Here is a 15,161-nt window from a genome sequence, read left to right on the forward strand (position 1 = left end):
AGTAAGTCATTTAATGAATTGTGGATGTCAAAAATAGAGACTTTAGACTGTGAAAAATGCTTTTTTGATCATTCTGTTACGATCATTTTTGACAAAGTTATACTCTCTTGATATTTGCCTATTTTTAGCGATCAGAATAGATGATCCTCTAATTTTTACGCGGAGTGTATAATGATATTTCTTTCTGTTATCTTGAATTATAGGATATCATTGCTATAATTTTGAAAAGTTTAATTGTGCAAAGATTGAAAAAACACAAGATAAGACAAAGTTATATATTTATATATTTGCAGATGGTATAATTTCGAATTTCGAACCCGCGCATACATATTCTATTCGCGTGGCAGAAGGAAACCATGCTGGACCAGCCGTACAAGTGTCCCTGCCAGCCGAAGTAGTGAAGACAAATATTTCGGAGAAAATATCAGACAAGAATACCTGTAATTACAGGGGAAAATCATATAAAGTTGGCGCAGAATGGTACGATGAGTGTATTTCCTTCTGTATTTGCACAGAGAATGGCAAACCTGAATGCGCTACGATAGAGTGTCCTACGGATTTTGGACTCCACTTATTGGATCCTCACTGTCTAGATTGGGAGACAGTTCCAGCGAATTTCGTTCCAAAAGCACCACAATGCTGCCCTCAGGTACAGTTCTAAGATTTTTCCTATATAAATTAGAATTGAATATTGTTTATTCTTTATTCTTTTTAAGAAGTGATAAAAATTTAATGAGCAAATTAGAAACTAGATGTTTGCTGATTCTTGCGGAAAACACTAGGATATACTGCTTATTAATTATAATTATAAAATTTATAGAACTTTTTTATTTAATTCAGGTTGAAAATTAAAAAATCGTATTTTACACACATTAAATAAATAAACATACAATTCTACTTCTTGAATTTAGATATGGATTACACAAAATAAATTAATTCTATTCTAATTGTCAAATATAAAATAAATTCATTAAAAATAGATGTATATATGTATACATATGTATATGTATGTACGGAGTGTCCGGTACTTAATGATAAAGCGCTCGTGGGCAGGTAGAGTGGGCTAAACTGAATCGAAAAGTCCTTTATCATTTTGCGATTTTCGCAATAGTTATTGAGATACTAATCATTTTTAAAAAAGAAAAAAATTTTACATAATGATCAAGTTTTTGCATGACTATGGTCCGGCCAACGTGAAGGGTTCGATTCCTGATGGCTAAGAACATGAGATGATATTTTCTCGCAATAAATTCTTTACAGTTTCGGGGAGAATAGATCCTATAGATGCAAGTTAGCATTTATTTGGAATCGCAACAAAGGGGAAAGCGGAATAATTTATTAAAAGATGCAAGTAAGCATCAGTAAAGAGACACGGCTCGGTCTCACGACCCGTATGCAGGCACGCGCATACTTGGCGTGAGATACTACCGTGTCTCTTGATATCGGAATTATCCTATATAATGTTTCAATATTTTTAAAAATATATTTCTTAAGATCTTGAGTAAAAATTGTAATGTTAAGATGTGAAATTATTTATTATCTATAAATAAAAATTGTCAAACTTAAAATAAAACCAAAATATTTGCAGAGTCTCAGTTAGATTTTGTTTTTAAAATAAGATTATGTTTAAATAACAACTATTTTTTAATAACATGTAATATAATTTATATATTTATAATAACAACTATTTTTTTAACAAAAATTCTAAGAAAAGTTTATAATCTGTCTCAATAAATTTCCGTATTTTCACAATAATCATCGAATTCCAGGAAGTACGCTGTCGGAATAATGGCTCCTGTATTTATGAAGGAGTCATGTACGACAACTGGACTGACTTACCCTCGAATGTCACAGGCTGCGAGAGGCATTGTCGTTGTGAGCTAGGCAATGTGACCTGTAAAGCTGCTTGCAAATTTGTACCAGCCTTGCCGCCTGCTAATTTACCATGTCCTCCTCATCAAGCAACATTGACATATGTATCTGCTAACCCATGTTGTATGCAGTGGACTTGTAGCCATCCTTCAGCACAACTGCCAGGTAAATAATAGTTGGAAAATATATATTCCCCAATATCTTAATCAACCAAAAGGTTCTGAATTCTTCAAAATGCACGCAGTATTTGGAATGAGAGATGTATGACGCGCACGCGCGCGCGCGCGCGATCGAGCACGCACGCACACTCGCACACACACACACACACACACATATATATATATACCATATGTATACAGGGTGTCCTATTTTTAAAAATGCACTCAAATATCACAGAAACAGTTTGTCAAATCGAAAAATGTTTGAAACTAAAGCTTAGAAAAATCAATTTACTTGTCTTATTGGTTTGTCCTCGAGTGGCGTCGCCGAGGTCAGGCAAAGGTCATTTTAATTTTTTTAAATGGAACCAGGAACATCCTATTTTTGATTCAAAAATCTAATAGCTTTAAGAGTTTTCAAAAACACATAGATAAAATATTTTTTTATTAAGTAAATCTTGAGTTATGAAGCTTAAAAGTTGAAGTTCTGCCAACATTAGCATTATCCAAAGTATCCGAACAATGGCTAAAATCTTTTCAATGTTGTTCAGAATTATAAGCTTGATAATATATGTCAAAGTTATGACCATTGAAAGTTGTTTCTCTTTTTTTTTTTCAAAAAATAAAAATAAGAGCAATAACTTTTATTGGCCTTGATCCTGATATATACATGTATTGTCAAGATCATGATCCTAAACGATTTTTATTCAGTGTTTGGACACCTCGGATAATGCTAATGCCGACGGTGCTGTAACTTTCAAGCTTCATAACTCAAGATTTACTTAATCAAAAAATATTTTATCTATGTGTTTTGGAAAGCTCTTGACACCAGCTATAAGATTCTGGAATCAAAAATAGAGTGTTCCGAGAAATTAAAGTGACTTTTACCTGACCTTGGCGACACAGGTCAAACCGATAAGACCAATAAATAGACTATTTTAAGCCCTACAATTTTTGTTTCAAACATTTTCCGATTTGACGCATTATTTCTGAGATATTTGAATGCATCTTTTAAAATGGGATACCCTGTATATGTATACAGAGTGTCTGATATTTAGTGGTAAAACGTTCATGGGCAGATAGAGTGGGTAGAGGTAGAGCTAAACTTAATCAAAAAGTCCTTCACCATTTTGCGATCTTCAAATAGTTATCGAGATATTACTTATTTAAAAAATTGTAAAGATCACAAAATGGTACAGGACTTTTCGATTCAGTTTAGTCTAATCTAACTGTCCACGAGCGCTTTACCATTGAGTACCAGATACCCTGTATATGTATATTTAACAAAGGTAATTTTTAGCATTTAGATTTACACAAAATTTGTTGTTAGTAAAAATAAATTTGTTATCAATTTATTTGTCTTTGAAGTCTCGCTCAATCTATATAATCTATATAATCTACCTAAAATAAAACATCAATTAAAAAAGTATATCTAATGAATAAAACATTTACATATTTGTTAAATTTTCCATTGCTTACTATTGCTATATTGGAAATTTTTCTTTTAAATTTAGAAATTTTAATTTAAATGTAAATACTCAAAAAAAATTCTTGGAAATAGTTTCGATAGATTCATATTAAAGAATTTTCTTTCTAATAATTTAACTTCTTACATTTGGCTTTACATTCAGTGATACAAGAAAATTTTGTAGTAAGTATTTATTGCTTAAATCAATAACATTTTTACTTTTGTCATAAAATCTATACTTTTTTAATAACAAAAAGATTTAAAATATGTAAAAACAAACTCTTAATTACAACGCAAGTATATATTTTTGTATTATACATTAAAATAAAATATCCCTCAATTAAAAAAGTTAAGAACTACTACTTCAACCAATAAGTCTATTGTAAAAATCATTTAATCACATTTCTTATCGATGGATATCGAGATGTCTGTAGGGAAACCTCTAAAAAAGACAATCCTTCAAAAAATCCAACAAACATCAAGTTACATGTTAGTGCAAATAAAGTGACCGTTCCTCATATAATAACACGAAAAACGACCATTTTATTTGCACTGACTTCATATTTAAAATATAATTTAATTTATTCGTGATTTCCAGCAAACACCAAGTTACATGTAACGTACTTGTTAGTTGTAACTTCCCAATAAACGATATAATTACAATATAACACATGTGTTATCAAGCGACGCGATAGCGGCGCGACACCAAGTATATAAAAGTCAGGTGATGACCTGTGAGTATACGAGACTGGCACTGTCGAGGCGCTACCCTGAAAGCGGCCATGTCCGCGATTTAGCTGGAACCGGCGATTGAGCTGGTTTCAGCGCTTCTGGAAAATGAATATTGAACTACTAACTAGAGAGACCAATGAGAAGCACGCTTTCCATCCAATGCGAGCTTCTCATTGATCTAGTTTTCTTTTTAAAAAAAGAAAAATATACGCCAAATACATAAAAAATGTCATTTACGTTCTTTCTAAAACTAAGAACAATTTTTTTTTATAATTTAAATGTACAATTATTTAAAAATTGATTGATTAAAAATAGTCGTCAAATCAAAAAAATTATGGCCAAGATATTAAACTAGCCTCATTATTTTAAAAAAGACTTATTTGTGACCTCAAAAAAGCTTATTTGTGAAAAACATTCAAAAATTTAAAAAATGGAAAAGTGATAAACTGGATTATAATGAAGAAAAAACTTGGCGTGCACGAATTGCATTAATATTTAATTGATAAGATGTATATAAAATGCGGGCACATCAAGTTTTTTCATCTTATGTCCCCCTCGAAGTTCCAAAACTTTTGTCTGAAATATTTTTCCCTAAAATGCACTGTTCAAGAGATATTTGAGGTGATCGATTAAAATGGGACACCATGTATAAATCTTTTGATAACAAATGGTTTCTTAGTAATTTTTTTTGTATTTCTATTCTTTTGCAGAATAATTTAATTTCTATTAATTTTATTTTGCTTGGTAAATTTTAATTTAAGTTTTAATGAAATAGAATAAAAGTTATTTTAAAAATTTTATGAATTTTGATTAATTTTTATTAAATATTTTTATTTGGATAGATTAAATTATTTAATGCGATTCATTCGCCGTCTGATACTAGCGAATACTCGTGTAATGCGAGTACTAATATAAAGTAAGTGTTCGTATTATATGATACGAATACCCGTATGATACGGGTACCCGCGTAATACGGATACCCGTGTGATACGGGTACCCGTGTGATACAGGTATCCGCGTAATATGGGTACCCGCCTGATTCAAGTACCCGCGTGATACGAGTACCCGAGAAATCGATTCTCACATGTGTGTAACGAATGACGGGCGGGCGGGCGGGTACCCGGGTTTTCCGAGCACTACTTTAAATATTGCTGAAATACACGAAGTCTTTTGAAAATCACTGTTTTGTATCGCCATTAACTACGTGTAAATATAAAAAATCCTCGAAAGTGTTTATGATGGCTACCGGTGCAGTGGCCAAAACCGATATTTCTACCCTATATGAAACGTTAAGCGTTATACATTAAAGTACAAAATGTATCTTGTATGTCTGTTTATTCCTAAAAATTAAATATAATCTTATGTAAATAGAAAGATTAAGTACAAATATAGATCGTGCTAAATGCGTACTTACATGGGTGCGTTATTGCGCAATTGCTATTTAGATTGCACTTTTTTCATGTGTTATGATATATTAACGGCTTTAGGTGAATTAAGTGACATTCCCTCGGAATTTATTTGTCAACTTTACTCTTTTTTTCTTTTTGTACATACTTTGCATTGACAATGCAATAACTAAATAAAAGCAAAGTTGTAAATGCATGCTTCATGTTGCCAAGGCTGCGGTTGGAAATGTTTAAATGGATCCGTTGTAAATATGCATGGACTCCGGACAACTTATGACCTATATTACTGACAATCTCTGTGACAATGGACTTTACTTATTGCAGGAGTGAACGTGACGACCGCGTACCCCGGCCCCTTAGCTACAAACACGTTTGATCGGCAAACGATTGACAATATCAAAAGATCGAATAAGTCGGAAATGTTCAAGCCCAGCCAGGAACCGGAGCACGGTACTTCTCCCTTCTCGGAAGACCCGAAAACTGATAAAACCCAAACAGACATTACTACTCATGAACTTCTTCACTATCCTATGGATCCAGGACATCCCACAGTGCCTTATAACGGACCTTACAGTCCCGACTTCTTATCCACTCATCACAATGTAGAAGACATCTTTCATTTATCCGTTCACTCCGAAAAGCCGATTTTGAAGGAAAAATCAAAATCAAAATCCGATTCGAAAAAACCTGTAGAATTGCTAAAATCTCACAAAGAAATAATTGATCAGTATTTCCCTGGTCCATTAGCACCTGATAAGTTCCCCGATAAGGCCACTTCAATGCTTCCATATCCCATCAATGAAAATCACCCAGGTTCATTGGATCTAAATAAATTCACTCCTTCGCCAAAAGATCATCCCATTGATCAGGCTCAGTTTATTCCATTACATCCTCAACCTGATAAGTCAGATGCAGGATTCTCTTTCATCCCTAACAACGAAGAAAACATCTCTCCAGTTAATTTCAATAACCAATACAGTAATTCAGCAATTGGATTACCTCATCAGGGTTCAATTCCCATCAAACCTGATTTGATCGATCCAAACATGGCTGTTCCTATGGTTTCGAAAAAGAAGATCACACTGAGTAATCCCTTTATCGACGCAGAAAAATCAAAATCGTCCTCGGTATTGTTAGATCGGCCAAAACAAAATCAAAGGAATCCTGGTCATGAGACTTTGCCAGAGCAACTTTATCATTTGATAAACTTACAACACTCTGGCCCAATTCAACTCAATCATACTCTTTCCCAAGATTACCCGGGTCTGTATGACCTTCACCAACAAATTTCTAGTCAAAAACATTCGCCTAATAATCGACCACAATCCGTTTATTTCGGAACGACATCTACCGCGCCGAAGAAGACGACGAAACCTCAAATCGTTGCGCAAAATGAGAACGGGCAGACCATTTATCACGTTCACACGCCCGATATTCCAAATACTCCACAGCAAATCGAAGAATTATTAGCGCACATCAATCAGCACGATCCCAATCCTGGATCCTTTCAACACTATTCCGGACAACCAGCTATATCCCAAAATGTACCGAACGGCCCATTGCCAACGCTACCACTTCATATAGACGCTCATATACCACATTCAGGACTTACGCACTTGAACCACCCGCTCGCAGCACAAACGCCCACTAAATCAGGTTCGTTCCTGATCATCAAAAGAAATAATCTACAGAATTTTCATTAGCAGTCGCATTTGATAAATGAGTTGATTTTCCTTACTGAAAAATGAAATAATGTTTTCATTCACCGACATTTATTGAATGCGCATTTTTTCATAATTTGTGAAACTTCAACATGGCTTTGTAACTATTCCCAAGAGTTAAGCTTTCATGAAAATCTACTCATAGTCAATCAAAAAATTAAATTTTATTATTTGATTGCATCTCTAATACACAATTTACAAAATGCTGCACTTTGATGCACTTAGAATTGATCATAATACTAATATTATTTATATTCTATTTGCAGAAAAGTTTATTTTGTTTTTCGATAAGGAACATCGCCACGTGCGCCAGATACATCTCTTATTACGGAAAATGCTATATAATTATATAAAAAACGTGTACGTTAATGCACGTAAAAGACATTCATTTACAAATTTTTGTGATTAAATACTGTGGTCTTGAAAAAAAAATCTTAAAATTATTGAAACGTGTGTGGAGATAAGAATACGATAAAAATAAACGTTATTGTAGACCTCGTGAAAAGATATACGGTCAGATTAGATACATATTCAAACAAAATATTGAAGTAAATACGTTTTTTTTTTTAAATAAAATCAAATAATAAAAAGTAAAAATAATATTAAAATAATAACGCAAAATTTCTTAGACAGCACGCAACAGTACATATGTATATCCAAAAGTGAGTTATAAGGCATTTTAAGGACATCTAAAAAGCATCTAAAACGTCTTTAAAATTTCTTATGATATGACATCTAAAAAAAATATTTGAATATCTTTTAGACGCCTTATGTTTCATTTTTGGACATACATGCTGTCTGAATTTATATTAAAACATAGAAAAATGATTAATGCGCAAAAGATTAAGTATAACAAAGAGATTATAAAATATTATTTGTTTTTTTTAATTTTGTTGTTTTATTTGGATGTATTTTGAATTTTTTTTATTTTTTTTAATGGATAAATACGATTTTTTGTTGAAAAATTGACTTAATTGAATATAAGTTGCAAATATATCTAATGCAATATATTTCTCACGCTCTTGAGATGTCATTAGATATTTGTAGCTATTGTAGCATCGCGGACTCTTAAAAAGATCAGATTTGTATAGTTACAATTTATTTCTAACTAGTCTGAATATAGAATAGAATATATGGAACAGAATTTTGAAAGCTATGTCAACCTGTTAATTATAATGTAATACTTGGAAAAGATTCATGTTGGTGATCATTATTATTATTCAGAGAAGACTCATCATATGTTCTCGCATATCTCTAAACTTTAACAGAAATAAAAATTGGTTTTTACTACTATATGCAACGTAATAATAAATCTTTCTAATATATTATAGGTTTGGACCATAACATTGTACCTCCAGGCTTTCCTCTACCTGGAGGTATAACTGGATTTCCAGCTACATCTCCCTCCAATGAAGTTATAATGCAAGTACTGGAAGCACTGGATGAACATACAGTCCGATTAGTGTTTACTGTACCTCAGGTTCTGGTGGGACTACATGGACGAGTTGAGTTACGATATACTAGCGATAAAACGTACGTATTAAAATACCATTTATCATGATAAATATTTAGATCTAATAAAGAAAGAATAATAATCTTAAATATTATCCTATGTATGATAAATTATCTAAATTAATATGAGACAATATTATCATACGATATGTCTTTCACAATTCAAAAAGATTGTTAGTGCAACTTAATACTTTTAACTGTTTTTTTTTAATTATATTATATAAAGATCAAGATTATATCTGTATCTTATCAAAACACTAATTAAGTTCCGTCTTTTATGGTTTATTAATCTATTCTACTCTTTGCTGAGAAATAATATATACAGGGCGTTCAAAAAAGGTCAGAAGGGCAAATTATTTCGGAAGAAAGTTTTTCAAAAAAATGTTTCAAACAAAAGTTGTAGGGCTTAAAAAAATCTATTTACTGATCTTATCAGTTTGACCTTGAGCGGCGTCGCCAAGATCAAGTAAAGGTCACTTTTTTTAAATAGAACACTCTATTTTTTATTCCAAAATCTAATAACTGGTGTCAAGAGCTTTTCAAAACACTTAGATAAAATATTTTTTAACAGTTAAGTAAATCTCGAATTACGAAGCTTGAAAGTTGCAATACCACCGACATTTGTATTATTTTATCGTGCAAGTCTCAGTCAAAAATTAGTCCCGAGAAACGAGTCTTAAATTTCGGGAGCGTAAATTAAGGGATCAAAACTAAGGGAAAAAGTCCTTTAAAAATATGCTCTTTTTTGTTTCATTTTAGAGAAAATCACAAGAAAAGACAAAATATAGTTTTCATTTTTGTATAATACTTACTTTATTACTTAATATTTATTTACGTTGTCACTTTCTTAATTTTTAGTAAATATTATTCAAATATGCTTGCAATAATGACTCGTCGTTCTTTTGTATGAAAATTGACAGGCATCTCACACCTCCTTTGAAATATTATCGTCACAGAAATCGTACACTTACGTGTTATTCTTTTCCTTTTTTCTCTTTAATTAAATATCTACTCTAAAGTGAGACACAATTGAAGTGCCTACTATTTTTAAATCTTTCTCCTTCAATAAGAGTTTATAGTGCTTTTGCAATGTCAATTTAATAACTTGTTACAGAAAGTTCTAATCTCCAGATGCAATTCTTTACATTAACCGATTTTTTATTACTAAAGACGTAACTCGAGAGACCAATTGTAAAAGACGGAATTTCAAAACCCTTATTTTTTTGTGACATGTTATGTGAAATATTTTCTTGATCCTTGAAATAATAGAATTTCTCATTTTATAGGAATTTCGATCTATCTACATGGAAAGCACAAGTGTTTGCGCCTCCCAATGACTTAATCGCAACACCTCAACTTGAGTTTGAATTAGGTGATCTAAAACCAATGACTGAATACAAGGTAAAGATTACAGTGAAACTGAAGGACTTGGCCAATAGTCCAACTAGCAAGATTTATAGTGTGCGTACGTTAGAGAAACATGCAGAGGAGACGACTTTGCCCCCGCAAATACCAATTGATGCTGAACTTAGAATAGCGGAAACGAATTCAACCTGGGTTAATGTCATGTGGAAGAAATTCACGGAATATGAATTGCAATTCATAGACGGTGTTCAGCTGAGATATAAAGAATATGATAGTAAAGTTTATGCAGCAACACCATTGATCCATCGTGCTGTAACGAATTACGTAATTGAAAACCTGAAACCGTCAACCACATATGAAATCGGTATTTACTTCATACCGTTTCCAGGACAATTAACGGAATTAATAAGCGAAAAAACGGTAAAGTATTCTAAACAATTATTGAAATTATCTGGAATTGGCAATTTCTGGATTAATTAAATTATTAAAATATTTCTCAAAAGTGATGTTAACCCTAAAACAAAATTTTTATAATATTTTATAATATTTTTAAGAATTTATCATATTTTAAATTTATGAAAGTTTAAAAAAAAATATCTTTAACCTTTTTCAGATTTATACATTTTCAGAGATTATATAGAATGAAAAATCTTAAAAATCTTGGAATATTTTAAAATTCGAAAATGTATATGAAGGTTTTAGAAAAGATGTAAATTTAATACTTTTGAAAAGTATTCCAATTTGTATTAAAAAATCTAAGAAATTTTCTAAAGTTACAAAATTATACATAAATTTTGAAAAATTTTGAAAATCTATAAAGAATTTTGAGAAAAATTTTTACCAAAAAAATAATAATTTACATGCTAATAATTAAAATGCAAGTATTGATATGAAAGTTATGATATATTAAAAAATTATATAAAAAAACGAGTTATTGAAAGTTGGTGTAATATTGTAAGAAATACATCAAAAGTATAAAAACCCAATCAGCAAAATAAAAATTAATTATATGTTAGATACATAGGCTCACTAAAATATATCAAACAGATATTAGACCGTATACGAGTCAACACAGGATGACGGTGTGTAATAATTTTTTTACAATATCCAACCACACGCAAACTGCGCGCCGCATATTCGTCGATCTTGAAATACAGTTCATTACATGAGGCCGGAATAACTTGTAACAAATTAAATCGATTAACGATTTAATCTTGAAGTTTGTTTAAAAAATATATAAATAATCCACTTTTATTATTTTATATATATGTTTTAATTTATGGTTTTTTATATTAAGATACGTCATTATTATTTATAATAATCATAATATAAGAATATGAAGATGAGTGGTTAATAATTATATTATATAATATTTCTATACAGAATAAAGCAACATAACAAAAAAGAGACAATATAATTATTATTAAATTACTATTTATTATAGTTCCAGGTAACTACGTTTATGGAACCAGATCCATATTCCTTCGATGTAAAAGTTGAGATCAAAACTATCAAATCAACGGATGTAGAAGTTTCCTGGAGTGGCGTACCTTATCCGGAGGACAAATATGTGAACATTTATCGTGCGATTTACCAGAGCGACACTGGCAAAGAAGATACTAGTACCTTCAAAATTGCCAAAAGAGACTCTCATGCTAAAACCGTGATCAATGACCTAAAACCGGGGACGAGATACCGATTATGGCTTGAAATATATTTGACAAATGGCAGAATAAAAAAGAGTAATGTACAGGATTTCGTCACTAAGCCAGGTGTTCTCTTATCGGCTACCGTGTCTCAACAAGGTAACAATATTCCTATGCAAATATAATATTTACTTTTCTGCTATCATATTTTTATCATATAATAAAATTAACTCCCGAAAGAGAGAGATTTATTAATCTTACATACTTTAGATATTTCTGTGATTTCTTATAAAAATTCAAAGAGAAAGATTGTATGATCAAGGAGAATGTTAAAAAAGGGCCGATGTTTGCCTCCAAAGATGTAAATAAAAACTATGGTGGTTTTTATAGATTTTGATCTCCTGAATACAATAAAACTATTAAAAAATTCGTAACGCTTGGCGAACACCTTGAAAATTGAGTATAAACACAATGTATTTACCGAAATTCGGATAATAAATCATAAAATGTATTTAATACACACACACACACACACACACACACACACGCACAATTCTTACTTCCTTCTTTCTTCTCTCTTCAAAGAATACGTACATTTTATGATTCATCATTCAAATTTCGATAAATACACTGTTTATGCTCAATTTTCAAAGTGCTCCCCAACCGCTACTTTTTAACAGTTCTATCGTTCAGTATTTAGAAGATCAAAATCTATAAAAAACATTATAGTTTTTACTTACACATTTGGGGGCAAAAATCGGTCCTTTTTTAACATCCTCCTTTGTGATGCCATTTTGAAATATTTCTCTTCAATTTCTCCTCAATTTTAAATAAAACACATATTTCTAATTCATCGTCATAAAATGTGCAATTTAGCTTTTTTTCCGCTCTCGTTCCTTATGAGCGTAATTTTTTAAATAATTTTATCTTTTTATGTCTTTATTATAAAATTAACTATAAGGTTTTTTCTTCAGCCGGAAAATTTGCATCGCTTCCTCTTCATGAAGGAGATTACTATGGTCCACTAGTGATAGTGGCCATCGTGGCTTCTTTAGCAATATTATCGACTTTGATTCTACTAATGATGTTGATGAAAAGACGAACGAGTAGTAAAGCTGACATATCACCTCGTAAAACGACGTCAGCATACGACAATCCTTCCTATAAGGTAGAATTACAACAAGAAACTATGGGTAATTCATTGTTATTGTTATTGTATTCGTAGCGTAAGATAAATGCATCACTATATCCGTTAAGTTGGCCTCAACATCTTAAATGAGCTACTTCAGCACTTACGTTAGAAGATATATGTGGCCATTATTGCATTTATCTTACAATAAGTTATTTCAGTTTTAGAAAAAGATATATTTATATAACATATATTTTTTTATCGAGATTTATGAGAAAAATCACATTAAATGTTGCTTCTTTTTAGACCTGTGAGAATGCAGTTACGATATCCAATGGAAGAGACAAAATTACAGCAAACCACGAAATGGCTACCATCAATTCTAATGTCAAAGAAACTGCCTAAAAAGTTTTATATAATTTATTAAATCTATATTTATTTATACTAAAGTCTTTAAGAATGCATCTATTAAATCCGTCCATACGTATGACCATCGTCTCAAGACTTAAGTGAATAAAATAGTACAGATAAATTTTGTTTACATTTGTACAGTTTACATTTGTATTGTTAGATATTTACAAAATAAATAACATATCTTTAAAAGTTACGATTTTATATAAAAAATAACAAGACTTAATAAGTATTTTTCAATAAATTAATTCAGCTAGTTTTTTATTATTAAAACAAAAATTTTTAAAACAAAAATTATTTGAAAAATTTAACAATCAACATATTTAAAAATATGAAATAAGAGAAAATTGTGATCAATAAATATCTCTTTATGTATATTTGGCGTTACAAATATCTTATGAATAGATAAAGTTGCAATTGTACGTAACCTGCGCATTATTTAAAATAATTCATACATCATCATGTGTTGTATCGGCATAATAGTCGTAGTCTTTTTCATCCTGAATGTAGATAGTAAAAGAGAATTTATAATAAATAAAGCTTTTGAAATTATTGATTTTTTATTTATCCATTTTTTTGTTTTATTAGCATTATAGATGCGCGCTTCGGGTGTGCTATTTAACAGTTTTTTACATCTTTTTAATATAATTTGCTATTATATCACATCAACATCAATATGTACAACTGTCAAAATATGCAAAGACAAGTCGCTCATAAAGTTAACACAGCAAGAGAACTAATCATTGTCGCACAAAATAAACAAAATAATTAATAATAATAAACTTCGAGATGTTCGAGAGGCTTCGATTGAACATGCCCTTTTTTATAGGATTATAATTTTTTAAGAATTCTAAAGCAATGGCCGAACTTCAGACAAAAAAAATTCGCATCTAAACAAAAATATCGATAATTATCGTTTCATTAGTTTTCTATATTATTTAATTCAATTTAATTAACAGAAGATATATACGTATATGAAAAGAAATAACCATCAAATAGTAGTTTCTCATTATGTTCTATAAATAAAATTTCAAAGTTGTTGGGTTTAGAGTCAAATATATAATTACAGAGTTTTTTTTAACTATATATAATTAACGTTTTATCAAAACTAATGTACAAATTATTCGCACTAGTTAATGTATAAATTTAGCGAGGACACTTAATTTTGACTCTTACAATTAGAGCGTGTAGATGCGATTACGGTTACTGGCTCGGCGCGCTGATTTCGGCTCTCTTATAGTATAACGCTTTCTCGGAGGTCTACGAAATCGCGGATAGCATTGATTGGACAAACAAGAATACATTTAATTTGAATTTATAAAAGCAATATTATTACGCTTATTTAGACGTTGTTATTATTATTAACTATGATTCTCTAACTCTATTATTTGCTTTAGAGAAAGTGTCCTCGACAAAAATAAGTAAGTAATAAGAAAGTAAATAGCTATACATACAATGTTAAGGTTACAATGTTAAGTATACACTCGCAACAATACCATCCAAAAGTTAGGTCCCATCACACGCTCGTGACGATACTCCCAAGACCCACTTCCACCAGTGAAAAAAACATTTGATTGGCCTGTCCGCACGCACACGTAGAAAAAAATTAATTCAGACAGACGCAGACTAACGCAGCTCGACTGGCCGCCTCCTTCACTCGCGCCTTCATATATCAATCAAAATCCAAAATTACATTTTTTTCAAGGCTCTATTTTCCAACTGACTATTATACACATCTCTG

General features: G+C 31.0%; 1 protein-coding gene across 1 annotated transcript in view; it reads left to right on the plus strand.

Annotated features, from left to right (window-relative positions):
* LOC105458626 (putative epidermal cell surface receptor) overlaps positions 1–13,612 on the plus strand; it is a gene marked incomplete at its 5' end in the record, with an annotated part of 14,439 nt that extends 827 nt beyond the window's left edge. The window contains 8 exons of the mRNA XM_011704092.1: positions 294–649; positions 1,770–2,037; positions 5,961–7,292; positions 8,689–8,890; positions 10,156–10,654; positions 11,679–12,039; positions 12,855–13,048; positions 13,316–13,612. Of these exons, the coding sequence (XP_011702394.1) occupies positions 294–649; positions 1,770–2,037; positions 5,961–7,292; positions 8,689–8,890; positions 10,156–10,654; positions 11,679–12,039; positions 12,855–13,048; positions 13,316–13,414 (3,311 nt within the window). The remainder of the gene's footprint in view (positions 1–293; positions 650–1,769; positions 2,038–5,960; positions 7,293–8,688; positions 8,891–10,155; positions 10,655–11,678; positions 12,040–12,854; positions 13,049–13,315) is intronic.
* Between the last annotated feature and the right edge of the window lie 1,549 nt (positions 13,613–15,161).

Source organism: Wasmannia auropunctata, unplaced genomic scaffold, assembly GCF_000956235.1.
Source record: "Wasmannia auropunctata unplaced genomic scaffold, wasmannia.A_1.0 LD334502.1, whole genome shotgun sequence".
NCBI classification, from domain to species: domain Eukaryota; kingdom Metazoa; phylum Arthropoda; class Insecta; order Hymenoptera; family Formicidae; genus Wasmannia; species Wasmannia auropunctata.